This window comes from Gekko japonicus, unplaced genomic scaffold (assembly GCF_001447785.1).
Source record: "Gekko japonicus isolate JY-2015 unplaced genomic scaffold, Gekko_japonicus_V1.1 scaffold245, whole genome shotgun sequence".
Taxonomy (NCBI): Eukaryota; Metazoa; Chordata; class Lepidosauria; order Squamata; family Gekkonidae; genus Gekko; species Gekko japonicus.
In genome coordinates this window covers 774,793-801,533 of record NW_015167537.1, presented here as the reverse complement: position 1 = coordinate 801,533, position 26,741 = coordinate 774,793, and the positions used below count along the sequence as shown (strand labels likewise).

General features: G+C 44.7%; 1 protein-coding gene across 1 annotated transcript in view; it reads right to left on the bottom strand.

Annotated features, from left to right (window-relative positions):
• Window positions 1–25,824, bottom strand: part of ALDH7A1 (aldehyde dehydrogenase 7 family member A1) — a 43,965-nt gene extending 18,141 nt beyond the window's left edge. Inside the window, exons 1-11 of the mRNA XM_015413513.1 lie at window positions 25,621–25,824; window positions 24,361–24,414; window positions 23,124–23,189; window positions 18,983–19,063; window positions 15,851–15,974; window positions 15,025–15,157; window positions 11,951–11,995; window positions 7,258–7,335; window positions 5,782–5,879; window positions 5,006–5,047; window positions 3,798–3,892 (exon numbers count right to left, since the gene is read on the bottom strand). Of these exons, the coding sequence (XP_015268999.1) occupies window positions 3,798–3,892; window positions 5,006–5,047; window positions 5,782–5,879; window positions 7,258–7,335; window positions 11,951–11,995; window positions 15,025–15,157; window positions 15,851–15,974; window positions 18,983–19,063; window positions 23,124–23,189; window positions 24,361–24,414; window positions 25,621–25,821 (1,017 nt within the window). The 5' untranslated portion in view covers window positions 25,822–25,824. The remainder of the gene's footprint in view (window positions 1–3,797; window positions 3,893–5,005; window positions 5,048–5,781; window positions 5,880–7,257; window positions 7,336–11,950; window positions 11,996–15,024; window positions 15,158–15,850; window positions 15,975–18,982; window positions 19,064–23,123; window positions 23,190–24,360; window positions 24,415–25,620) is intronic.
• Window positions 25,825–26,741: the final 917 nt, after the last annotated feature.

The window sequence follows — 26,741 nt, the reverse complement described above, 5'->3', positions numbered from 1 at the left end:
TTACCTGTCTTGTCTGGATTCAGCTTCAGTTTACTCTGCCTTAGCCACCGGACCACAGCCTCAAAGCACCAATTCAGAAGGAAGAAGAAAGCATATGAAGGCTTGGATAATGAAATATAGAGCTGGGTGCCATCTGCATACTGGTGACATCCAATCCCCTAGCTCTGAGCAATCTCACTATCATGGGTGAGAGAAAAGAAACCCTGTGGCACCCCCACAAGACAAATGCCACCCAGTTGATTCTGCAGTTCTGGTGGAGAATCTTTGTGTCTGGTCAGACATAAAAGAGTGAACCCACCAAGGGGCTCAAACCACACCTTTAATACCAACTCCATGTTCAAGCTGATGGATCAGAATGGAGTGGTCAACTGTATCAAAGGCCACTGAGAGGTCCAACAGTATCAACAGGGAAGACTATCCCCTGTCCAACTTCAAATGAAGACCACCCACCAGTGCAACTAAAGGTATCTAGGTACCAAACCCAGGCCTGAAGCCAGATTGAAATGGGTCAAGGGCAGATGTGTCACTCAGGAAACCCTGGAGCTCCTCTGCCACCACACGCTCTATGACCTTTCCTAGAAAAGGTAAATTGGAGGCTGGCCTGTAACTGGCCACATCCCTAGCCAATGAAGGTTTCTGAAAAGAGGTCTAATAACTGCCTCCTTCAGAGGCCTAGGGAGAACTTCCTCAGTCAGGGAAGAGTCAATAACTTTCACTAATGGCTCCAATACCTTTTTCCCGCAACATTTTTGTCCCGCTCCGGGGGTCGCTGGCCAAGAGGATCGGACCCCAGAACCCCCGCCGAGCCCCACGAGACCCCCACCACTCACCTTACCATCGGGGGAGGAAGGATGGGAGATGGGCGCAGTGGCCGCCCGCAACACATGCCTCGCCGGCTGGGCTAGGCAAAGAGACCGAGGCCTGCAGAACAACAGTAGAAGCGACGCTGCGGGGCCTGCGGAGGGAACCGACGGGTCGGGAGCCAGCGCAGAATGATGGGAGCGGCAGGGCGGCGCTGGTGGCGCAGCACAGGGGCCGCCGAGGCCACCACCAGCATGCCAGAGCCCAGCAGGGGAACACCCTTCTGGCGTCCCTGTAAATAAAGAGGGGCGGAGCCAAGCCCAGGGGGTGGAGGAGTGGTCCTGGGGGCAGGAAAAGGGAAATAAAAGGTGGACCAAGGAAGGAGCCGGGGAGAAGGAGCACGCTGGGACCGAGAGAGAAGGAAAGAGAAAAAGAGAAGACGAGAGAGAGCCGAGTAAGGGCTGCAGCATGCTGGCAGAGGGACGTGCGGGGTGCTCTTAACCCCGTCCCCTGCCCATCTGAGGCTCCTCAACCCCCCCCCTTTTACTGACCGAACCGTCGCCAGGACTGCCCGTCCCTCCTTCCAACATGGCCACAGGGGGCGCTACTCCACAAACGAAGGAGGGGCGCGACAATTTTAAAAGCCATGATGGGGATGGGTCCAGAGCATAAGTAGTAACTCTCACGCTTCCAAGGACCCTGTCAGCATACATAGGTAAGATCAATCTGAAACTATTCATAACAAAAGAAAAAGTAGGTGCTTCTGGCACCTCAGGTACCATATCTGACCTCAACTTAGCCTACAAGTTGGAATGGATGAGAGATTTTGTCAGCAAAGAAGCTTGCAAAAACATTACCACTGGAGGCCAAATTTTCATTGCCTGCAGGGTCAGACTTAGGTGTTATCAAGTCACAAACAACTATGAACAACTGAACTGGACGAGATCCTGCTGATGCAATTGTGACAGATAAGAAAATCTTCTTTGATGCCATCACTATCATCTCATAGGCCTGCAAAATGGGCATTATAATGTACTCTGTCTGATTCATATCCAGTCTTCTGCCAACATCACTCTAGTCATCTTCTAGTCCACTTCATGTCACTCAGCAAGGAGCTGGGGGCCTCACAGAGCATGGAAGAGGACACCAAGGAGCAACTCTGTTTATAGCCCCGCCAGCCCCATCCTTCCATGTACCTACAAGGGTCTCCACAGAGTGACCAGGGTGGCTCTCAAAATTCCCCAGAGCTGCCTGGATGCCAGCAGGATCCATTAATCTCTGAAGCAGACCATCTGAATTGTTCCACCGCCCCTTCGGCCGGTCGGACTCCAACCCTGAAGATCTGCACTGGGCTTTACAAGCTGTGTCTAGATGGCTCAAGCTGAGCAGGTTGAAGTTAAACCCGGCGAAGACTGAGGTCCTGTGCTTGAGTCGGACCGGCCAGTCAGCTAGCATGAAACATTAAAGCTCCTGAATGAATAAATTCTATTGCTAAATTGAGTAGACAAATGAAAACACAAAGACTGGTTATTTCATAGAATCATAGAGTTGGAAGGGACCTCCGGGGTCATCTAGTCCAGCCCCCTGCACAATGCAGGAAATTCACAAATACCTCCCCCTCCATACCCAGTGTTCCATGCCCAGAAGATGACAAAAAATCTCCAGGATCCCTGGCCAAACTGGTCTGGAGGGGGAAAAAAATTCTGACCCCAAAGTGGCAATCAGCATTTCTCTGGGTGTGTAAGAAAAGGCCACAGGAACTAAGCACTGAGGCAACCCTTCCTGCCCACCCTCTCATGATCTGCCTAAGTTCACAAAATCAGCATTGCTGTCAGATGGCCATCTAGCCTCTGTCTGAAAACCTCCAAAGAAGGAGAGCCCACCACCTCCCAAGGAAGCCTGTTCCACTGAGGAACCACTCTGTCAGGAAGTCCTTCCTAATATTTAGCTGAAAACTCTTCTGATTTAATTTAAGCCCATTGGTTCTGGTCCAACCTTCTGGAGAAGAAGAAAACAACTCCACACCATCCTCTATATGACAGCCCTTCAAGTACTTGAAGATGGTTATCTTATCACCTCTCAGTCGCCTCCTCTCCAGGCTAAATATACACAGCTCCTTCAACCTTTCCTCATAGGACTTGGTCTCCAGACCCCTCACCATCTTCGTTGCCCTCACCTGGACACGTTCCAGCTTGTCTATATCCTTCTTAAATTGTGGTGCCCAAAACTGAACACAATACTCTAGGTGAGGTCTAACCAGAGCAGAGTAAAGTGGTACCATCACTTCGCGTGATCTGGACACTATACTTCTGTTGATACAGCCCAAACTCACATTTGCCTTTTTAGCAAGCACATCACACTGCTGACTCATGTTCTGGTGTATGGTCTATTAAGACCCCTAGATCCTTTTCACACATACTACTGCCAAGACTTTTCCCTCAACCTATAATGATGCATTTGATTTTTCCTACCTAAATGCAGAACTTTACATTTATCCCCATTGAAATTCATTTTATTTGTTTTAGCCCAGTTTTCCAGTTTGTCAGGATCATCCTGTATCCTGACTCTGTCTTCTACTGTATTTGCTACCCCTCCCAATTTAAATCTGCAAATTTAATAAGCATTCCCTCTATCACTTCATCCAAATCATTGATAAAAATGTTGATCCTTGAGGCACTCCACTTGTCAATCCTGCCCAAGAAGATGAGGAACCATTCACAAGCCCTCTTTGGGTGCAATCATGATGAAATACTTTTCAGCAACACATGCCTGATCTTCAGAGACTTTAAAAAACCCCAACACAAGTACCATTACACACTGAACACTGGGAAACCGGGAAATAACATTTTTAATAGAGTTGGATAAGCCATGGTATGTGGAGAGGAGCTAGAGGCATGCGTAAGCCCGAGATCAACTTCCTACTGTCACTACAGCAGAGGGTGACTATCATCTGATCAGGCATTAGGGTACATGAACATTTTAATATGTTTACTTACCAGCCTCCTGGCCGTTGTGCACCTCTGGCCTGTTGTCCCCACAGCTGCAAAGAGAGCTGATGGAATGACTAGATTAAGGTCTGCATCTTCAAACACTGCAAGGTATTGAGCAAAAGCAGACAGGTAACAGATCAGATACAACTGGAAGGGAAAAACAGACACTAACTGGTGGTTTGAAAAGTCCATCAAGAAGCATTAGGGAAGAGAGGAAGTGACAGCAATTTTGAATCTAAGTACAACCAACAGCATATGGAGCCAAGAGCTACATATCTGCCAAGGCCATGGGATACAGAGCTTGCCAAGAAACAGAATTTTCAATCAAGGGAAAGCTTCCTCCTCAGCGCAAGGCTGCTGTTGAGACATAACACAGCTCTGCACAGCCATACCACAAAGAGAAACTCTGCAAAGGTGTATAATGCAAAAAGAGCATCTATAATTTTAAGCTAGCTCCAAGGTACACTACTGGTATAGTGGGATACCAAGAGAGAAATCAGCAGAACATTAAGCTGTTCACGGTGACATGTATTACCACCACATGCTATAAGGTCAACACCAGCCTGTCATTTATTGGGAAGAGTAATAAATCCCACTGAGCAGCTGAGGCAGTTTTTGGTTTCTGTTTTTTCAAAGCCAGTGTGAGGATGACAACATATACTAGAAAGAAGGCAGATGATAGGCTTTCTGAGGACTGGGAAAGAAGGGGGGATATTTTCCACCCATATTTCTCAGGTACATTAACAGATGAGGGATTATGTGGAATTTTTTTTAGCCAATAAACAGAAGGTAATAGATGAAGCAAGGAAGAACATGTGCAAACAAGGATATTTAGTATTTGGCTCAAAAGGAAATTTGAATTAACACAGATGCTAGTAACCAAAATGAAAACAGTTCAGTCTTTGCCATTATAAACAAAAGACTATGTGCACAGAAGCAAGGCCTTCCATAGCCCTCACACAAAAAGTAAAATTATTCAGGTGAGTAGACATGTTGGTCTGAAGCAGCAGAACAAAGTTTGAGTCCAATAAAGTTTTATTCAAGGTACAAGCTTTCGCCTGCATGCGCACATAAGAAGTGTGCATCCACACAAAAGCTTGTATCTTGAATAAAACTTTGTTGGTCTTAATGGTGCCACTGGACTCACACAAAGTTAAAGATACTGTCAGAATATCAGCCTTAAGTCTAACTCGGAAAACAGAAGTATTCATTACCGATAATAGCATTGTTTCCACCAAGCTCCAACAAACTCCGTCCTATTAACACAAACAAACAGTAAGTCATATGCATACTACTCCGTTCACATTAATATTATGCCTTTTTTCTCTTGACAGCTGTCACATACACTTGAACTGCAAACAACCTTTTAGACTTTGGGTGACAAGGCAGGGAAGTCCACCTACACATGCATCTCTCTGCACATGATCATCTTGAGATTGCTACAATAACACACTGCAGGGTGACAGGAGAAGCCCAGAACTACTTGGAAGGAGTCCATTCTACAGTTTTTTCCTCATCAGTATTAACCTAGAGTTTGAGGGTTAATGATGGTAAAGTGAGTGCTCCAGGCTAGGCTTCTCTTGCTCAAACCAATCTCATGCTATCCAAGGCAGGTAGGAAGGTGCTTTTAGATCTTAGTTACAGATACCTACAAGCTTAGTGTGGTGTAGGAGTCAGAGGGTTGGACTAGGATCTGAAGACCCAAGTTCAAATCCCCACTCTGCTATGGAAGCTTGCTGAGTGACCCTGAGCCAGTTGCATACATTCAGCCTAACCTACCTCACAGGCCTGTTGAAGGATAAATGTAGGAGAACACTAGGGTTTAAGAGACATAAATAAATATTTCCTATTATATTTTTAATGAGGCTCAGTGTTACACAAGACAGTATACAGACAGATATTTGTGCAACTGAATTTCACTCATGGACTTCTCTCTACTGTTTTTAAATGGGTGGAAGGAGGGAGAGCAACTGAGCCATACTTTACTCACCAAATCTGTCTTGTACCATCAGTGCTACCTGTTTGCCCACATTAGTGCTACCAGTGAAGGAGAGCAGATCAACTCTTTCATCTTTTGCCATTGCTTTGCTACACAAAAGAATACATGGGGTGTTCTTATTAAATGATAACACACGCAGATGCAACAGAACAGCAGGGACTAGCTCTTCAATTTTAAATTATCTGGCATGCTCACAACAATGAAGCATATACAATATAATCAGGGGTGCAGCTATGTTTGGGCATTTGGGGGCCACGCCCCCTCCATTGTGAGCCACGCCACCCCCCGTCCCCAAAGGTGGGAGCGCCGGCTGCACTCGTTTGCCTCACTACAGGAGAGCGCATTCCAGCTGGCTCTCCTTCTCCCAGGCCAGGTGCCAGCTAGCGAGCCAAATGTGTCCCAGTCTGGCTTCTGATGTTATTGACATCCCACTGAACCCCGATCTCCCAGGGCAACTTCCCCAGCCCGTATTTGCTGCTGCACTGAAGACTGTGACTACATTTGGTGTTCCAAGTCCAGGTTGTCTGCACTCGTTTGCCTCACTACAGGAGAGCGCATTCCAGCTGGCTCTCCTTCTCCCAGGCCAGGTGCCAGCTAGGGCGGAAAGCGAGCGAGCCAAATGTGTCCCAGTTTGGCTTCTGATGTTATTGACATCCAACTGAACCCCGACCTCCCAGGGCAACTTCCCCAGCCTGTATTTGCTGATGCACTGAAGACTGTGGCTACATTTGGTGTTCCAAGTCCAGGTTGTGTCTAGCTGCCTAGAAATGCGCTTGGGAAGGCTTCTTGGGGAAAGCACTCCCAGCTTACTGGTAGGCTTGAGAATATTGAGTGGATTGCAAGGGCCATGATGGCCACAGGTGTCACAGACCCGACCCGACCCCCCCCCCCCGGGCGGCACTCGCGCTGGTCCAAATAAATGGCACTGGCTTACAGGTCTTTGGTGGCAAGCAAGCCCCAGGGGGCAAACGTCTAAGCACGTGGGCCTGCTAGTGCTTGGAGGATGTGCAGCCTCTTCTTGCACCGAGGCGGGTGGCAGGGCTGTGCCAACTGACCCCACACCGCACAGGCGAAGCTGCACCGAATACCTAGCCCAGCCTCCCTGTTGGACCGAGTCCTTTCCATGCGCTCCTCCTCTGCACTGGCTGGCTGTCAATCGGATCTCTCTCTCTCCCCTGCTCTCTCTCTCTCCCCTGCCCCCCACCTGAACATTAAGTAATTCAGTGCCTTGATCTACAAAATGCAAGGTTCAGCTATACAGATAGTTCTCTAATTGTTGTATTATGTGTAGCAATTGACTCCATCTGTATGTTCATTGAAAAAATAATGGATAGTCCTTTAAGGACCTCAAAATTTTAAATAAAGAATCAATTATTATTTTATCAAAATGTTAAAAGACTGAACAGACACAATCTGAGCTCCACCGGACTCACAATTCCAAATTCTATATAAAGAGGCTGTGCCTACCCAATATCTGCACCACCACATGTAAGAGAACAGATCGCACCAGGGAGTTTGTTAGCTTCCAAAACCTGGGCAATTATTCTAGAACCAAAAAGAAGAATTTGTTAGAAACATTGATCTCCTCTCCCTATTTTTAGGCAAAGAATGACATATGATATCCTTGTTCAGGTATGTTTTTGTTCAACAAGGCAAGATGTACATTTTTAATTTCCTCTCAAACAGGACAATGTCAATGCTCAGCTTACTCCAGTTTTAGAACAAGACAATAATCACAGGCAATACTGGACTCTCATAGTAGTTAATCTGACTCTTTCAGCACAGGAACAGAGTCCGGGGCTGTAGCACCCTCCAGCATTCCTTTTTTCCCCCTCAGTGGAGCCTTGGAAGAGCCTCAGCAGGAGGAGAAGGGTTCCCTCTCTGCTGACCACCCCAGTCCTCTCCCCCTGTGGTCTGGGGAGCGGCTTGGCCCTTTCTCTTCAGCTCCTCCCTGATCTGCCTCTTAAAGGGTTCAGTCTCCTTATACCAGGGCAGAGCCTGACTAACTGACTCAGGCCAGGACCACTAAGGCTTCCAACGGGGTGCTACTGCTTTTATCACCTGGCCCTTTAAGGTGGCACAAGCTGCCAACTTGCTGGAGCTCTTGGCTCTTCCACAGCTACCAGGCCTATTGAAACAGATGCTCATGCTGAGGCCAAAGCCTCTGGCACAAGCTGAAGGGCTCTAGCCCTGTGGCTTTCAGCATGCGGACAGGACGAATGTCAAACCCCGGGATGAGCTGCAGTGGATGACAGAATCTTGCCTTTTGCATGTAGAAAGAAGCTGAGCCAGTACCTCCAATTTTATACTGAACAGAGGGTGGAGGTATGCCTTTCTGTTTGTTCTACCAGGTGAGAGCTGGTTGTCTGTCTCTGTGTTATACCAGGTGAGCTAGTCTCTGGGCTTGTTTATCTTATCCAGATCCAGGCGGGTGTTGGTATCTGGCCTGCTGTCTACATTGGCTGACTTTCTTGCCTCACCTGCTGGCTGGGGATGTGTCTGGGGAAGCAGGATGGAGTGTAGGATAGGGTGAGATACAGTGGTAGGAGAACAGGTCAGGAAAAGGGGAGGGACAGCAGACATTTGCGTACCGCTGCCCCTTCTGGTTCTCCTTCCAGCCAGGGTGATGCTGGCGACCATAACAATATCCCACTGAGCTTTAATATCTTATTTTTAATGCCAGGTCAGTTACAGGTATAGTGGCAGCCATCCATGATTTAATTCTGGATGAGAGGGTTAACTTGGCATGTATCACTGAGACCTAGTTGGGGAAAGCAGGGGGTGCTAACCTCTCCCAATCCCAGGGTACTTGGTGATGCATCAGTATAGGCCTGGTAGTCGGGGAGGTGGTGTCGCTGTGGTCTATCAGGATTCTATCCCTCTGGCTTGATGCCCTGTACAGGATTGTGTTGGGACTGAGACTGTGTATCAAGTGGGAATGTGAGACAGGACTGGGATTCTGTCGGTGTATCACCCATCCCACTGCCTGTCTCCCTAACTGAGCTTGAGGAGGTGGTCTTGGACATAGGTGTTGAGGACTCCTAGGCTGGTTGTCTTGGAGAACTTCAACATCCATGCCAAGACTACCTGGTCCAGAAGGATTTCATGGTCTCCATGACAACCATGGACCAAAACACTCTTGATCTGGTGTTTGTCTGGGCAGGATGAAGGTGATCTGAAGGTGGGGGGATTGAAGATGGTCCCCTTGTCATGGACAGATCATGACTTGCTGGTAATTAGACCTACAGGGGTATGAAGACTCCCAGGGGTGGGAGATGGATTAAGATGATACGTCCCCATAGCCTGACAGTTTTCATATGGCATTGTGTATTTTCCTGCTGATATGATCTGTACTCCTGTCGATACCCTGGTTGAGCTCTAGAATGGGGAAATGACCCAGGTAATTGACACAAATGCACCTAAGTGCCCTCTCTTAGGTTGAAGAGTTCGGGCAACCCCTTGGTTTACTGAGGGGCTATGGGTGATGAAAAGACAGAGGAGACGGCTACTGCAACAGTGGAGAAAGATTTAGGATGAATCTGACAAGACATGGGCTAGAGCTTATCGAAAGCCTACTCCGTGTTAGTGATGGTGGAAAAAAAGGAATACTTTTCCACCACCATTGCATCCACACAGTGCAGACCAGCAGATTCTTCTGGGTTGTCAGGGGAATATTGGGTTCTGGTCAATGGGAGAAGGTGGACTGTTCTGCAGCATCCTGTGATCATTTTGCTAATCACTTTGTGAATAAAATCTCTTGCATTTGTTCCAACTTGGGACTCTACGTTAGCAGCAACAAGATCAGATGGTCCCAGGGAACCAATTTGTCCAGTTGTATGGGATACCTTTCAGTTTGTGCTGAGTATCTGGTCAGGATTCTTCAAAGTTTGAGACCTACCACATGTCTCTACAACCCTTGTCCCCTACTGGCTGCTTAAATCGGCAGCAGTGGGGGGGGGGGCTTCAAGAGGGAATTGGGTAAACATACAGAGCAGAGGTCCATCAGTGGCTATCAGTTACAAGGTATCGATAGGAACTCTCGGTCTGGGCAAGTGACGCTCTGCATTCTTGGTGCTTGGGCAACAGTGGGAGGGTTTCTAGTGTCCTGGCCCCACTGCTAGACCTCCTGATGGCACCTGGCATTTTTGGCCACTGATGACAGTGCTGGACAGGATGGGCCATTGGCCTGATCCAACACTGGCTTCTCTCATTTCTTATGAGAGTTGAATAACTACCATTCAGTCTCAAATGTACCATTCTTGAACTAGGTGACTCACCAAGAAGTGGCCAGCCAACTTCACAGACACCTGAATAAATCAGATTATTTAGATCCATTCCAGTCTGGCTTCAGAATTGGGTATGGGGCTGAAACAGCCTTAGTTGCCTTGATGGATGCTGGGAGATGGACAGGGGGAGTGCAATCCTGTTAATTCACCTGGACTTCTTGGTAGCTTTCAATTGATCATGGTATCCTGGATTGCCTTTCAGGACAGTTCTGCAGTGATTCAGGTCCTATCTTGAGGTCAGGTTTCAGAGTGTGGTGCTGGAGCATGGCTGCTCTGCTCCTTGGTTTTAGGCCTACAGGGTTCCCCAAGGTGCCATCTTGTCCCCCATGCTTTTCAACATCTATGTAAAGCTGCTGGGAGAGGTCACCCAGAGATTTGGGCTGAGCTGCCGCCTGCCACCAATATGCAGATGACACTCAGCTCTATCTCATGTTACCAGCAGATCCTAGGGGGGCTGTGGAAACCGTGGTGCCTGGAGGTAGTTGTGAAGAAGATGAGTGCTATCAAGCTGAAACTTAATCCCAACAAAACAAAGGTGCTACTTGGGGGGGGGGGGGTGACCTGGGAAATGGGTTATCCCCTGTTCTGGATGGGATTGCACTCCCCCTAAAGGAGCAGGTTCGTAGCTTGGGGGTGCTCCTGACCCAGATCTCCTGTTGGACAAAAAAAGATAGCAATGGTGGCCAGTGGTGCCTTTCACCAGCTCTCACTGGTGAGCCAGCTGCAGCCCTTCCTGACTGGAAAAGATCTTACCACTATGGTGTACACCCTAGATTAGATTACTGCAATGCTCTCTATGCAGGGCTGCCCTTGAAGACTGTCTGGAAGATACACTTGGTACAGAATGCTGTTGCCAGGAGTAGAACATAGGGACCTTATCACTCCAATCTTGTTTCACCTTCACTAGCTTCCAATTTGCTCCTGGGCTCAATTCAAGGTGCTGGTATTGACTTTTAAAGTCCTCTACAGCCTGGGACCAACATCCCTTAAGGACTGCCTTCTCCCATACAAACCTACCTGCTTCACTTCCATCATCCTCAGAGGACCTGCTTCGGTTGCTCCTGCTATCTGAGGCTAGACAGATGGTGATCTGAGAAAGGGCTTTCTCCAGTCCCAGGGAGATTCATCTGTCTACTTCTAAAGGTATTGGCCCTACTTCTAGTACTGTGTATTTATGCATTTTTAACTGAATTTTACAATCAACTGTGTTTTAAATTTTTTAAATGATTTAACGTTTTTATGTTTGCCGTCTTGTAGATTGTGGTTGGGTGGAAAGGCTGCATAGGAATGTTTTAAATAAATAAATAACTGAGGGGTTGGGGACAGCAACCCCAGACACAGTTCCTTTCAAAAGTGATTTGATAATAACTCCTTCTACAACAGAATGCCAGCTCCCAAGAATGGAAGCAACATACATATAGCACCTTACATATAGATGTGGCACCTAATGAACTGTTAACTTTTGCTGCGTAAGGTGATGAATAGTTGCACAATACCAGTATTATCACATGTCACTCAAGCAAAAGAAATGCCACCTTCCTGTGACTGCATGCATTTCTACTTCAATAAGATATGAAATAAGGAAATAAATGGAAGGGACTCATCATATGACCTTGTCAGTGTCCCACCCCTGGGCCAAAATATAGTAGGGGCATTAATGTGGGCACTACTTCTTCTGTGCTTTTTCCTTCTGGCGCACATTACCAAAGCAGTTTAGAATGTAGTCATAGGGAAGCAATTCTTGCACCATTTGGATAACATGAAATCAAACACACACCCCCAAAGCAAGTTAAGGAAGAAAAGGTTGTACCGACCCCCTTCAATTGTCTTAAAAATAATGTAAAGAACAAACAAGAGAAGACAGATGAACTCACTTTGTAACAGCTACACTCACAAGGGATGTTGTAGGAGCACCTTTCCTGCAAAGAAGGAAAGATTATCTGTATCTCTCATCCATCACACAGTATATTAAGGGAGCAGTCCTAAGCAGGTCTACTCAGAAGTAAGTTTCCTTCAGTGGGGGCTTACTCCTAAGAAGAATTCTAAGGGCTGCAGCCTAAGGTAAGTTCTAGATTTATTACAGTGCAGTTCTATACAAAGTTACTTCAGCCTAAACCCATTATTTGCAATGGGCTTAGACTGGAATAATTCTACATTGGGTTCCATAATTAGACACCTAAAACAGCTTAAGTGGTAAGTTACCACAGAGAGTGTAATTCAAAATACATACTCATGTCAAGGAGAGCTCTGATGTACCTGTCAATTATTATCTAACTAGCCAAGCTTTCAGCAGTCATAAGGTAATAGCAAATTATTCCTACTGTAAAGCCAAGACTGTTTAGTTATACATTTAGCCATTGCAAGTGCTGAAAAGAAATTTGGTTTAATTAAATGGACATAGTCACTGCTTGGTGGCAAAATCCAAAGATCAGTTCAGTCCTTTAATAAGTGCCAAACACCTGCTGAATCCATTAATAAATGCTTAAGGATACAGCATGTTGATATCCATGTCAACATGTCCAAATGATACAAATGTTCAGAATCAGACTAATGTGGCCAACAGTCATACAGAAGAAGCTACATCTTGCTCCTCAATAAGCAAGTGGGTGTTCTTTCAGTCTCCCCAGTAGCAAGTTTCTAAACCATGGCTGGTTGATATAGTAGACAACACTGGTCTAACAGGGAATAAAGCCTACACTAATTCAACAACAAAATGAGTGTTGAAGTAAATGTATCCCCTTGTTATTTTGTTCCTCTATACCCAACAGCCACTACTGGGCAGCTTCCCAAATTATCTACCTCTCAAGTTATCTAGTGCTCAGTTTAAAAAAAACAAAACATTTTCATATGTCTGACATTTCTAGTTTGCTGCAACTTGGATCATGGTAACATTGCTACTAACAATCCATTCCTATAAATGCAAAGGCTACCTGAACTAAAGCAAAAATCACCTAAACTGCCCTGTTGTGCATCTGTGAAGACTTGGCACTGACCATGCATTTGATCAGGTCATGGCATGCTCATAATGGAGACTATTAATACGTATCACGTGTACACCTAATATTCAACTCAGGATCAATACTAAATAATATCAGCGTATAAGCACCATTACCGGTAACACTGATCAACTCTATGTCCCGCTGTGGCCCACCCAACATGGGGGGTGTTTTAAGAGAAAATAAAGTAATAATACAGTCATTTTAAAAAGCAAGCTTCAAAAATTTACCATTAAGACAGGCAATACAATAGTAAATGGGACTAAACTGAAGGCACAAGAATTACTGTAGTGACTTATATTTAACTAGGAATAAATCCCGTTGTGAAAATAAATACGAGCTCTAGAAAGAGGCTCGGGGGGGGGGTCCCTGGCCTTGGGCACTCAGTGTCAATTTGTTGTGGTGACCTCAGCAAGGTATAATGACACAGAGCTTACCATTTTCTCCGAGGGAACTGATCTCTGCCATCTGAAGAGCAGTTGTAATTCTGAGTGGTCTCCAGCCCTCTCCTGGAGATTGGCAACAATGCTTCCTCAGGAGGAACGGTTGGTTTGGAGAGTGGAGTATATGGCGTTGTACCTGTCTGAGGGTCCACCCCTCCCCAAACCCCACCCTCTCCAGGCTCCACCCCTCAAATCTCCAAGAATTTCCCAACCGGGAGTTGGCAACTCTATCCTTCCCAGCCAACCATCAACCTACCTTTATCTGCCCCTCTGACTTCAGCTTCCCATCTCCCCACCACCACCTGCAGCCTCTACCTAGGAAAAGTAGTCTTTCTCCACAGTGAAGTCCCAAGCAGGAGGGAAGCAATCTCAGCAGGGTATAATGACAGAGTCCACCCTGCAAAGCAGCCATTTTTTCCAAGGAAACTGAGCTCTGCCATCTAGAGAGCAGGTGTAATTCGGAGTGATCTCCAGCTCTCACCAGGAGAATGGCAGCAACAGTTCCCCAGGAGTAAATAACTGCTTTGGAGGGTGGACTCTACGGGCATTCAGCTGAGACTTCTCCCCTGGCTTCCGGAGACTCCACCACAAAGTCTCCAGGAATTTCCCAACCTGGAGCAGTCAGGAGTGGCCCCAATGAGTTCCCCACAAAGGCCTGGAAAGGACCTCCTGGCTTTGCCTTTTTACTGACAGAACCAAGTTTGGTTGCCGAGCAACAGCCACTGAGGGAAAAGTTAGTCCCACAAGACAGGGGAAACAGCCTTTTTGGCAGTTTATTCTGACAGGGAACAGTGGCTGAGGTGGCTGTGGGCGGGGAAGAGGAGTAGACCCCATCACCCAGCCAATGGCACGCAAGTACTCTTGGCGGTTGATGGGCCAATAGCTGATGGAGCACACAGCACAGCCTATGGGAGAGCTGGAAAGTGCCAACACATTAGGGCAATTATATATATCAGATTTCCAACTAAGTTGCACAAGGGGGCTACCCAGGGATAGCACAGATGCTTTTACAAATCCAAGGGAATCCCCAGAATTGCAGGAAAATATGGAAGCAAAAAAAAAGAAGTAAAATGCAGCATGTGCCCACAGGGAAGCAGGAATATTTAGGTGAAATTTTAGATTCTTGAGGCAACCTAAAATGGCACCCAACACTGCACACACTCCCCATTAGAAGGTGAGGGGACAAACTGGGAGGGAAAGTGGCAGCCAAAGGGGGTGGAAAAGAAACAGAAGAAGACAGGAGGAAGGGAAGCAGAGAAATGGAGGCAAGATCAATCAGGAAGAAAAAACAAGGGCAAATGACACCAGGATGGTAAAAGTGAATAGTAGGGGGGTGAGATTTCCTCTCCTTCCATGAGGCTTCCATTTGTAACACTTAACTGATAATTCCTGAACATTTAAACAACTGTACTTTTTTGTATACCCTCTGAAAGCAGGGTTACCTTGCTTGCTGAGTTAGAGAAGTCATCATTTAAAATATTCATCACAAAGTAAACCAGGTCATCTTACCAGAGGCAGACATTGCCACAGACCATTGCAATTGCATTGTTCCAGCCATAAACTGCTACGGGAAAATTAAAGGCAGTGATGATTCCTACCAATCCCACAGGATTCCATTGCTCTATTAAGGCATGACCAGGTCCTGAAAACAAAAGGCCAAGAAGATGACAGTTTTGTTTAGCAAGCACAGAATGTCATTTCTTTTTATTTATCTATCCCATTCCCCAAGGAGCTGAGGCAACATATCCCATTTTATCCTCACAGCTGCCTTGTGTAATAGGTTAGGCTAGGCTAGGCTAGTCCAGTGAGCTTAATTTAGTCAGTAATGAAAAGAGCACAGACCCCAATACTATATACAGAACAAGAGCTTAATTCAATGGTCATTCTCAAGTCAATTCTGGTTAAAGATCACATGCATTCCAATTTTTATTCTTTTTTCTGAAGGGGAAAGCAATTGTGGGGATGTTAAAGTAATGATGTTAACATTCCCGACTACAATCCTATGTGCACGTGAACAGGGTGGGCCTTATTTCCAGATAAGCTTGCATAGGACCTGGCTGTATACCATTCGTTTTAGTAACTTTGAGGGTTCAAGGTTACACAAGGTAACAGACAAGATTGATGCGATTTCCTGCTCCGGCCATAGACGGTATATCTCAGTCCGCTCCTGAAGGCTGGAGGTCTTGAAAGCATGCCCGATCTCAGCTGTATTCCTCAAATTATAGATAATGGTAATAAATGCAGACACAGAGCCCACAGTGCTGACCTTCTCTACAGTGCACTGTTTTAATAGTAAGCAGTATATGCTTACAGGAAGGCTAACATGAAAGCTTACTTTCTGAAGGCAACATTGGTCCTCCGATCATTCGGGATAAACCAACAGCATAATCACAGATATCCACATATTCCTGGACTTCACCAACACCTTCGATAAGGATTTTCCCCATCTCTAAGGAAACCTGGAGATATTTAATAGATGCATTGGAAGTGGACCAGCATACTGTTTCTTTATGACTTTTAATTGTACCAAGCACTGCACAAAGGAAATATCCTTTCCAGAATGGCTTAGAAAACAAAAGGACCCACAGAAGAGGAAAGAGAAGAGGGCACAGTAATCCTTTTTGCATAAAATAAAAAAGAATACTGTATAGTAAAAAGCTGAATGCCTCCTTCCCAGCCCACAGGTTAAGAACACTATACGTAACTGAGGCAGATATCAGCAATCAATAGCCTCTGGAAGATGAACCTCTGGAAGAGTTAGGATTAGGGACAGGCACAAACTGAGAAAATGCAGTTTTCTGGTGTGCCCAGTTCACAAACCATAAGCCATCACAGACTTTTAGGGTCCATCAAACTAGTTCAGTTTGGGAGGTTTGGAAGGCAGTAGAACACCCCCCTGGCATGCTAGAAGCACCAAACTCGCAGGAGATCCCTGGCTGACACTCCTCTAACTGCTCTCCAAGTCTGGTGAGGATGGGATTTATGGGGTCCAAATTATGGCCCCCCCAAAGAATGTGCCCCCAGGAAAGTGCTTTCTGGGGAAATGATTGCCTTCATTTCCCCAGAAAGACTTTCCTCAGGGTACCTTCTTTGGGGGCCTGTAATTCAGTCCCCATAAATCCAATCCTCACCAAACATGGAGGACAGGTAGAGGAGAGTCAGCAGGAGATTCCCTGTGAGTTTCATGTCTCTAGCTTGCACACAGTTTGTTCTATACACTCCTGAACCTCCTAAACTTGTGCCTGTCCAAATGACCGCCTGTGACAAGCACAAGTTCAGGAGTGTATAGAATGGACCCTGTGCAAGCAAGAGACATCAAAGTCACAGCAGACCTTCCCTGGATGCTCCTCTACATGCTCTCCAAGTTCCACTACCCCCCCAGCTGCTTTGAAGTTCAGTAAACATTCAGATTGAGTGAAGAATGTCTTTCTGGAAATGTATCTGTTCATGAACCAGCACAAACATCCACAAATGGCTTGAAAGTTCATGCCAGCTGACCTGCCATGAACTTTACCTTGCAAACCACAAACAGGCCAAAATTAATCACAAACTTCAGTTAGTGAGCCGGTTCATGCCCATCCCTAGTTAGGGTGGAAAACAGATCTTCATATGGGACTATCAGGTTGAGTGGTGGAGAAATTTCACTATGCTCAGCACCCTTTCTGCAAGGCCAGCTTCTGTGACTCAATGATAAGCAAGTCTCTGCTATGGGGCCAATGGCCACATGAAAAAGACATACCCTACAGGGAAGGAAGAATAAGTCCCAGGACAAGTCAATACACAGGACATACTGGCCACAATAAAGCATCTGTGTGCTACCACTCACTAGTGTACATGCATATATAGTGCAGAGGCCACTGTGAGGATGAGAGGTCCCCTCATGCTTCCATCACTTTATCTGGCTACCTCTGGCCAACACACCAGTTACATATGCTTTGAGCACAAATAACTTGCATGGAATACTGAATACCTGCCACATGGGAATATGCAAATACAAACAAACTCCACATTCCCTTCTGTGTCCCCTCATACTGCCTGCATGTGAACCTCCATGATCACATTTGCAAGGGCACAGGAGGAAATAGGCAGAACATGAATGCATTAAATAACTTGGCATAGAAACATAAATGTTACTTCACAAATCACTTTATTACCAAGTGGTAACATCTTCTATGCCATTTTCATACAGCTGTTCGACATCCCATTTCTGAGGTACATCAAGACCAACATTTGATTCCCATGCTGTTCAAGAGCACAGTTTTCATACTTGCAGAAAAACAATACTGTGGCCAGAACTAGTTTAGACAGCTTAACCTAACTAAGGGTGTAACCAAAGAAATCATGGTGAAGGGAGGAGAGTGACTCTTTTAATTTGAGGTAAGCTCAATATGGGAAGTGACATGTACCCCATGGTCATGAATGTACAACTACAAAGGTCTAGCATCCAGCTTCTCTAATCAGATTTATAGATACAACGAATTTGTGCTTGCCCCCCCAATGATATATTCCACTGAGTTTCAGAAGTAGACACAAGAGGACTGTTATCTGTCACTGTCAGATCACATAAGCCTCTAGCTAAGAACATAAGAGAAGCCATGTTGGAGCAGGACAATGGCTCATCTATTCCAACACTATGTGTCACAGTTTCCAAAACCCAGGTGCCATCAGGAGGTCCACCAGTGGGGCCAGAACTCCAGAAGCCCTCCCACTGTTGCCCCCCCCAACTCCAGGAATACAGAGCATCATTGCCCCAGACAGAGTGTTCCACCTATACCTTGTGGCTAACAGCCACTCATGGACCTCTGCTCTATATGCTTTTCCAATCCCCTCTCAAAGCTGTCTACGCTTATAGCCACCACCACTTCTTGCAGCAGTGAATTCCACAAGTTAATTACTCTGAGAGAAAAAATACTTCCTTTTATCTGTTCTAAGCCTACTGCTCATTAATTTCATTGAGTGCCCATGAGTTCGCCTATTGTGATCTGCTATGATTGCACAGAAGCCCACAGATTTAAATTTCACACATTATCTCTGTTTCCTTGGATACATTTACATCTCTTAATCAGTAAGGGAAACTTTTGTTTGGACCATCATCTCAGCATGTCCACAGATGCATCCCTGAGTTAATGGGATGTGGAGATCTCAGGATGGCCACATTAAAAATAGACAATTTTTTTTGTGGTCTTCCACTTCTTTTGATAGCCTACAGTCTTTCACACATGTTCTATAGGCATAGCACATTCACATTGTAAAGCATTTCTTTCTTACTATAAATGTTACTTTTGGAGAGATCTTTAGTAAATCAGAGCATAACACCCCAAATTGCTTTGTATAACCAGGGTTGGCTTGATGCAACTGAGAAGGTTGGAACACAACAGCAATGGTGACATTTCTTATACTGCATTTTTAAAGTATTCTGGAAATGATGCATGTAAGAACAAACCATGGGTTCTGCAGCAAAACTTACCAAGTTCCCCAGGACTTTGATTTTCTGTCGTAAAGTATCACCAATTTGTTTCACAATTTCTCCTCGTTTAGGTGCAGGAACCTATATAAAAAACAAAGAAAGTTTCTTTAAATCCAACTTCATGAACTGCAAAACACTTCACTCAAGACTAAAGACAGGATGTTTTTAATTCATTTGAAGAATTAGTATAGAATAAAGACATCTGAATGCTTATCTAACAACACTCTGCAAGACTTTGACGACAACACTTTTCATTATACTTTTTAATTTGGCCTCACTAAAAACTTGGAAAAGTAGAAGGGTGTGCATTTCTCTAATCTAGTGATCAGAAGGTAATCTCAGTGCAGGGAAGCATATCCTCCAAAGAGGAAGAAACGTAATTGACATTGTACTCAGGAAGGGACAAATGCAAGTTCACTCACCCACCCACCCTCAAAGGGAAGAACAGTGTCTCGGTTAAATTGATTTCGGCATTACATAAACACTAATAGGACCTGTCTGAGATTTAGGAGTGACATACATCCAACTCATCCAAACTCAGTTTGATATCTTTATTTCCTTTTGCTTTCCCCCCAGAATTTGCTATTCCATTTATTCCTGACCAAGAAGAAGACATTGCATCCCAATTTCCCCCTCTTGAGAGATTATCTTTCCCACACAACAGTTATCTCACTGATTCACCAGTGAGGTTTGAAACTTTTGGCTCAAATCCAATCCATTTTCAGAAGTTCCCTATTTCCCCTGGTACCTTAACACTTTTTGGGTATAAAAACAGCCCCGAGAACCCCAGCAATTTTTATTCCAGCCATTGGTCCCAGCTCAATACTGGGCTCCACTAACTGGCTTTAAATCCCCAGGTGGAAAGTGTAGTAGGAAATGTGTGCATGACTCTGTAACAGCCCTGCCGCCTAACATGGGTGCCCTTAAGACTGAGCTCTGCTCTTCCATCCCATTTTCACCTACCGTATGTTTCGCTCCATAAGACGCACTTTTCCCCCCCAAAAAAGTGGGGGGAAAGTGTGTGCGTCTTATGGAGCGAATACTGAAAAAAAGAGGTCATGGGAAGGCTGAACGAGGCTTGGATCTCTTAGATCCAAGCCCCGTTCAGCCTTCTCCCCCCCCCAAGCCCACGGGAGCCTCTGGCAAGGCTGAACGGGGCTTGGATCTCCAAGCCCTAGAAAAGCCCAAAAGTGACATCAGCCCTCTCTTAGATCCAAGCCCCGTTCAGCCTTGCCAGCGGCTCCCAAGGGCTTGGGAGGGGGGGAGAAGGCTGAACGGGGCTTGGATCTCCAAGCCCCGTTCAGCCTTGCCAGCGTTCAGCCTTGTTCTCAGCTGGACACCATCAAGTCTCAGGAGTGACCCTCCAGCTAGCATCTCAATTCTTCCCAGTCACATGAGCTCCATCTTGGATGGATTCAACTTCAGCCAGCTCCCCCTTAACCACTGGATTATCGCATCCAGGCACTGGGATTGTGCTGAGAGTCTTGCTGCCAGCTGCTTATCCAGCTGTGTGTATCAGCATGTTGATGGCACCCAACTCCAAACCTCCTGACCATCTTGGCAGGAGGGTGCAGTTATAAGCTAAAAACCATCAGAGAGAGGATTGAATCATGTGGGACCCCACAATTCAGGCCTCATCAGGAGACAGCGGATAATGGCACTGTTCTAGTTGCTTCAGTAGGTCAGAGAAGTATCTGAGAACATTCATTTGAAAAACTCACTGATCATTCTTCAACACTAGCTGCAAAGTCCAAGGCACTCTGCCAGAGTTTTTGATTACATAGGCAGTCATACTGGTTTGTGTAGCAGTTAGTTCTTTGCATTTTTCATCACTCTGAACATGTTTGCCAGTGTTTCCAGAGCTTTTCCCTTCCTCCTCTGTGATCTTATTACCTGAACTTGTACTTTCCTTTCCTTTATTATTAAACGTGTATAACCAAAGGTCTTGAGCATAAATCAAGAACATCACAACAAGGCAAAGAAACAAAACCAATGTTACAAAACACGACATGCAAAAAGCAAAATACCAAACCAATAAAATACATGCATCTCATAAAAGTCTAAAACACACTGGATAACTCACAGCTTAAGTAAATACAGGAAAGACTGGTTCCAAAATAAATGTAGCAGAAATGGTTTCCTTCCTTTAAATAGTCGAATAATACAATTCATTTGATAGGATTCAGGATTAGGAATTAAAAGGTACCAGAAGTAGGATTGCCAGTCCCCCCAGCTAAAGCAGGGCATTCCCTCTGAAAGCGAAACCTGGAAGTGACATGACAGCTCTCTAGGAATCACTGGAAAGTCTGTGGTAAACCCGGTTTTCAGTGATTCCTGGCATCTGCAATGGTGTGAAATCATTTCCTAGAAAAGCCCAAAAGTGACATCAGCCCTCTCTAGGAATCGGCAAAAACTGTATGGTTTTATTATAGAGTTTAAGTGAATCCTATAGAGGTGTGATGCCTTTTCTGGGTTTTCACAGCAGCATTGACAGCTTCTCCCCATGTCCCGGCCTCACCATTCTCCCACTAGTCCCACTTCAGTTTTCCAGCTGCATAGTGGGAACCTGATTTCAACTTTCTCTTGACAGCAAGGTTCACAGTGTGAAAAGCGAATCGACAAGAGAAACTGTTGAAATCAGGTTCCAACTATGCAGCTGGAAAACTGAAGAAGTTGACAGAAACAACTCCTTTAAGTACCTAGAGCGGGCATTTTTGCAAAGGCTGTTTTTGAAAATGTTTTGCAAACGTGAATTCCTCCTAGCAAGTTGAACAGACTATATGGACCAATATTTATCTTTGAAGGAGGAAGCATTGTAATCTATGTCTTGTTTATAGTTATATTTATACTAAGCACTCATTTTGATATTGTGACACCACCAACTTTAAAACTGTGATATAAGAAATTGTAATAGTTAAATAGAGTTTATATATTTTGGCAATCTTAGTTGTTTTTCCTAGCAGAATTTGAATGTTTAGTATCTTTGTGATGCTAGTTTTCCAGGCTGTTTGGATTTACATTCTTCTACTTTACAGCTGGCTAGAAGGCATAAAGCACAATTTGGTGACCTGCCAAAATATTCCCATATTCAAATAAATGGAAACTGATTCCAATTTGTTTGAATACAAAAAAATTGCAAGAAGCCAATCAGCTCCTCCATAAAGTAATGCTATTTCTTACCAGTTCATTTTATTCTGCTTTACTGTTAACAACCATGAGCCATAAACATTTTCAAAATCATATAATCAAATTATGGAATATGTGTGCATCATTACATTACACTTGTATTCTGCCATTTCTCTACTTCAACTGCCCCAAGTGTGTATTGTCCTCTTGTATCAGCATTTCAAAAGTATGTTGTAAACACATTTCCCTGTTTTTTCCTGACATCTGACCCTGACTTTCCAGAAAGTGGCAACCCTGTATTTGCAACCATGGGCTGTCCTATAGCACCAAACTCCTTCTTTATGGAATATCAAACAAACCATCAGACAGCAGTACAAAAATATTATATGCTATAAATAAAGCGTGGTCAGCTTCATACAGATAACTTCATTCCAGAGAAGAGGAAAGAGAGATCATCGGTTGTTTACTGACACATCTCACAAAAGTAAGACAGGTCAGTTTTTCAAGCTGCATAGTGGTTTGCTTCAATGACCATAAGGGGTAAGAAATATCTTTTGATCCATAGATCATAAAAGGAAAGTCATCACCTTTTTAACCTTTGCAACAGTTTGTGCAGATACAAAGACTCCCAATTCCAAATTACTACAAAACAGCTGAATTTCACAGACATAAAATAATCTGCAGCTTAAGTCAAACTAAGATCATGCCAGCAAAAGGTGAACACGACAGGCTAATATTAAACACAAATCCATACAGGACACTAACATTCAGGTTTCTCCCATGTAAACTGCCACAAGTACAGCACAAATCTTATAGTAACTAGGACACCTCAATTGGCAGCACCACATGTAAGCCTTTCAAAGAAGGACATGTGCAAAAAAAAGAGAGAGAAGCGATCAGAAACTGCATGCATTCCTTTAAGAATAAGAGTACCCAATAGATCCATGGCTCATTCAAGTGTGTGTTTATTCTAGAAAACATAAATTTCAGTAAAATGTGAAGTAATTTCACTGACCTCTGCCCATACTTTCCAAGCCTCTTTAGCTTTCTTTACTGTTTCTTCATAGTCTTCCAAGCTGGCCTAAAAAGTAGACATTTTTTTAAAATGCATCCACTTTGCTTATGATTGATACAAGAATCTATACAAAATAACAAAGTAAAAGGAATGCTGCATTAACAAGTTCTAATAGATGTTGGGAGACCATGAGACACACAATATATTCTTGTTCAGATCTGCAAAGTGGAAGTTTTCCAGAAATGAAAAAACAAACAAAGTTATTTAAATAATATGTATGCGCCTAGCCAAGAGTGTAAAATTCAAAACTAAAGGAAGAGAGAGAATACACTCAATTTAGAGTTTTACAGATCACTGATCCCAAATCTTGTCAAGCAGAAAAACAGTTACAAGAACATAATATTTATAAGCAGTATGAATTATATTAGAATATCATCTGAGCCTATATTTTATTGCTGCTTTACAGTGGTATATAAGATGTGATACATGGAAGGCCTCATCTCTGCTCTGAGCAAGGGCCTTGATCCCCCTATAGAAGTAGCTACACAGTTCAGCTGCAAAGAAGGTGTTATTCAAGGTGACTCTGTTGAGAAAGAAGGTTCATCATCTTTGAAGGTGACCTCTAGAGCATCTCCTCAGGCCAGAAAGAAGACTGCTTCAGCAAGATCGGGTTATAGCACCCAAATCCTATGCAGAGACAGTTTTTCAAGAGCAAGTTCAAGCAGAATTGGCCCCCAGTTACCCAGAACAGGACACCACTATTACAGAGCAAGCCTTCACTTTGTCAGAATAAAGGGCTGTGTTGACTGATAAAGAATTCAAGTTCTAATTTAAAAAAAAGATAACAGCACATCTGATGCTTTGGCACATCTCCTCTCTGCCAACAGAAACATTCTGAGGCACCTAACATCAGACAGCAAAAAAAGAGAGAGAGGTGAATGCTATCATCTCTCCCCAGTGTCTACAGTGATTTCCCCAGAAAGCACCATTTCAACATGTCTGAAAAAGACAGGAGAGTCTAACCACAGAACTTCAGCATCCACATCTCTGTGTCAGTTTCTAACTGCAATCCTTCGGAGAGTTCCAACAGACTAAACCAATTGATTCTGATGGCCTTAGACTAGAGTAACTCTTTTTAGGATTGCACCATTAATATTCCGAATGCAACCTCTGGCAGTTTAAGGGCATAACCAGTTTTTGTACTATGGCACTGAGGATACAAGAAAGAAAATCTTACCTGACGAACTCTGGCTATTGGCTCATTGTTAGCAGGGCAATACGTTGTCACAACCTAAATAGGAGACATTTCTCTTACACTGATGGATTAGAAACATAGTTTAAAGTCACTACATACTGAAAAACAAATATTTAGCCAAGCTCAGCCCAACATGTAGATCAGTACAGCAGTCTGGATACACAAATTCTGCACATAGTATGCACATAATGGGAGGTAGCACTATGGAGACAAGTCCACATCCAGTGAGAGGCTGTATGGACTGTCCAATGGCATATCAGCACTTGCAGACCTAGAACCAACAGGCTTCCAGCTTACAAAAGCTTCTTTGCTTTGGGAGATGGGGCAACAGCCTCTCTCCACAGAAAACCAAGGAAGCTTGCTTTGCCAACACAAGTGCATAAATTGCATGAATCACTACACACACAATAGCAGTACTCCCTCTAAGCTGAGTTAGTGTGAGCTAGCTCACAGTTTTTTAGTCTCCAGTGCACACATTTTTGTCTTAACTCAGGAAGGAAGGCTCCAAAGCAAACTAATGTATGCAGTGGCCAAATCGCTCACTCACAACTTTAATGCCAGCAGCTCACAAAAGTAGAATTTTTGCTCACAAAACTCCACAACTTAGAGGGAACATTGCATACTAGGTTGCAATATTTTAAGATGAAATACATTTCATGTAAAGTTCTGGTACTTTTACAAGAATTAAAAGTGAAGGAGTACCATTTAGCCATGCAGTAAGTGTACATTTAAATCAAAAGCCAGGAAATATATCACATCTAATTTAGAGGTAGAAATCCACACTTGTTAATCCACTAGCTACTGGCAAGCGAATCGCTATCAGCCTCAGTTCCGTGCACATAACAGCCTTAGGGACAAAACTGTGGTGTACAAAACACTTTAGGTAGATTATAACAAGCAATTCTTAATATAAACTGCCAAGACAAACTGACTTTAGGCTCTTGACTGAACACAGAAATTGATTTTTGAAGCAATATCACAGTAAAAAAACCAATCCCCAAACTTTTCAAAAAGTAATTGAACAGAAACCTTCCCCCACCATGCCGGTTCTAACATGCTGTCCTACACACCTAGAAATCTGAGGCAGAGTACTTTAAAGGGAAGACAAGAATCGGCAGGGTTTCAAAACCCGCAGAACTGAAGCAAAGAGGAGGAAATCGACTGGAAGGCTGCACGCGACTTTAGGATCTGGCTTCAGCTCGAGCTTCTAGGAAATTAGCGGGCCGTCTCTGGCAATCCTACCTCTCCTCTTCCTCCCCAGGTGCCATTGTAAACACCCTCGTTTTCTTCTTTCAGTCCCAGCTCTTTGAGCCACGCATATTGAGGCTGACTGACCAGCAGCGTCGACATGGGCGCAGCGGGTCTGAAGGAAAAGCTCAGGACTCTCTCCCGCAGGAAAACGCGTCGCGAGAACGCGGCGAGGCTCAACTTCAACAGCATCATGCACCAGAGCCGTAAAGCTCTCAGCGCCCAGAAAGGGCTGCAAAAATTAGTCTCGCCCTCAAACTCTGGCAGCCGATTGGTGAATGCTCCGCTCTACCCACATGCGGCTCCTCCAACCATCGCCCTCATAGAAGAGACGCGCAATACTCCCCTGATCATATCGTTAAGGTGTTAAAGGAACAGTGTGAAGCGAATGGGGGGGATTGCCTTCTAGTACTCGCCAAAATCACAACCCTCTTTATTTGTCAATCAACAAGGCATCGACATTATTTGCACGCATCCATTCCTAGCAACCCGGGTCTCCACTTCCACTCACTATGTTGTTTTCCTCATTTTAAATTGTAACTCCGGGTGTGGAGTGGGGACTTCTCCATTTTTAATTTCAACTGAAATTGGTGTAGGCCACGGCACCTTATGCTGGAATAACATTTAAGAAATGTTCGTCTTTAAAATGCCGCTGCACTGCTTTGCAATCCTGTACGGTGTGACCGTTGCTGGAGGTGCTCTCTGAGTTGGAAAATTCCTAGACACTTATGGGTAGAATCTGGGGAGGACAGGGTTTGGGGAGATGGCCTTATTATAATATAATGCCATGCAATCCACTGTCCAAGGCAGCCATTTTCTCCAGGAGATCTCCGGCTCCCTAGAATATCTAGTATTAAGCAAAGCTAGATTTGAGTCCAATAGCACCTTACAGACCAACAAGATTTGCAGGGTATAAGCTTTTGAGAGTCTAAAGGTTTCCCTTGCTCAAAAGCCAGTCGACTCTAGGGTTGCAGTGCTCATCTCCATTTCAAAGTCGAAGAGCCAGTGCTGTCTGAAGACGTTTCCGTGGTCATGTGGCCGGCATGACTAAACACCAAGGTGCACGGAACGCTGTTACCTTCCCACCGAAGTGGTACCTATTTATCTACTTGCAA